A 1,668-nucleotide genomic window follows, 5' to 3' on the forward strand; every position below is an offset into this window, starting at 1 on the left:
TGTGCATTTTCTATAGAGGTGCTGGGTTTTATATTGCAGCAAAAAATGAGGCACAGGGAGTAAAAAATGTGTGTGAAAGGAAAGCGCCCAGAAATTACTTTGGGTTGAGAGTGTTAAGAGAAACTAAAGTCCAGAGGTTTTTGAACATTGTTCCCATCAACTGTGCCGCTGTTGTGTCTGATGCACAGAAATACAAGCCTTTATCTCCAGATTCTTCACTGTGAGCATCAGGCTTTATGGCTGAGAATTTCTCTCTGCTGAAGTCTCCAAAGTCGTGATCTTGGCTCCTGACTGTTGTGAACACGACTAGTTTTATACTTTCCTCTGGCAGCTGTCTGCACAAGAACATCTGGTGAGAAATATCATCGTCACCCTTGTACTTCAACAGTATGGAGGTCTGGGGCACAACACAGCCATCAATTGCCCCTGTGTGCACAATAATGCAGGTTGTTAAGTGTGAGCATTTTGACTCTCATAGCTACTAAACCACCCTGAGAAACAGGTAACTGAAGACTACACCGCAGTAAGATTGTTTTCCTTTGGTTTACCTTTCATCCAACACAGATATAAAATTAAAGTGAGTAGAATATGGCGAATAATGTCCATGTTTCACAGCCTCAAATGTCAGTGTTGTTCCTCAGATATGACGGTTTGGAAGTGGGTGTGTCAAAACCTTCTGTGACCTTCTCTGATCTAGCTTTGTTCAAGTAAAGAGTAACTGCTGGTATGTGTGGTACTCCACTTCCCCCTACAGATCATTAGTTTTGGTAACCGTTGCACTTGGGGTTTTTGTTCAGCTTTCGCATGAGTCTGTATCACTGTGTTGTTGACTGACAACACAGAAATACAAGCCTTTGTCTTCTGGCGTCAGATTCTTCACTGTGAATGTTCCGCTCCCAGCGTCAGGCTTGGTGGCTGAGAATTTGTCTTTGCTGGAATCTCCAAAGTCATGATTTCTGTTGGTTGTCGTTGTGAACACGATAAGTTTCATAGTTTCTCCTGGCAGCTGTCTGTACCAGTACATCTGGAAGTAGAAGTCACCCTTTGTGTGGCTGCAGTCCATCGTGGCATTTTCACCCTGCTTTTTCCACAGTGTGGAGGTCTGGGTGACTACATTGCCATCAACAAAACCTGTGTTTAAATCAATGAAAGTTACTGTTACATGTACAGAATCTTGAAATTTGAAGTAACAGTTGGTTTATTGTCTGTTACCTGAGGTCCACAGCAAAAGGAAGAATAGTCCGAGGAGAACTTGTCTATTGATGTCCATGTTTTGTTCGACAGAAACTGCCAGATTCCTGAAGATGTGAAGAGCTGCAGGGGGAGGTCACTGCAGGATGTGATGTAGTGCCGTAAGCTGCTCTTTACATTGAAAGTGTAGTAAAAGAGGAGTTAGAGGGCCCCCTACAGTCCATAATTATCTGTAGGTTTTAGATATGTAATACTGATGGGCTAGAGAGGGCAGATTTGATAATTTAACCCGATTCATGAAATGTAAGTCACTTTTACAACATACGCCATCTTAAAGCACTTCACATAGTCAGGTAAAGGTCTTACAAAATGTGTACAGAACAAAACCAAAAGTGGTGCTGTAATAAACACAAAACATGTTTTTTTTTGGTGATATACACAATAAAAGATATTTTTAAACAGAAGATGAACAGTCTG

The 1,668-nt window shown here is 41.6% G+C and overlaps 1 gene segment (V, D, J or C); it reads right to left on the minus strand.

Annotated features, from left to right (window-relative positions):
* Positions 1-793: 793 nt before the first annotated feature.
* On the minus strand, positions 794-1,283 carry LOC103375835 (Ig kappa chain V-III region VH-like). The segment is given in 2 exon segments: positions 794-1,131; positions 1,213-1,283. Coding segments are annotated over 2 exon segments (396 nt in total).
* Positions 1,284-1,668: the final 385 nt, after the last annotated feature.

The sequence above is a fragment of the Stegastes partitus genome, unplaced genomic scaffold (assembly GCF_000690725.1).
Source record: "Stegastes partitus isolate 25-593 unplaced genomic scaffold, Stegastes_partitus-1.0.2 Scaffold3055, whole genome shotgun sequence".
Lineage (NCBI taxonomy): Eukaryota > Metazoa > Chordata > Actinopteri > Pomacentridae > Stegastes > Stegastes partitus.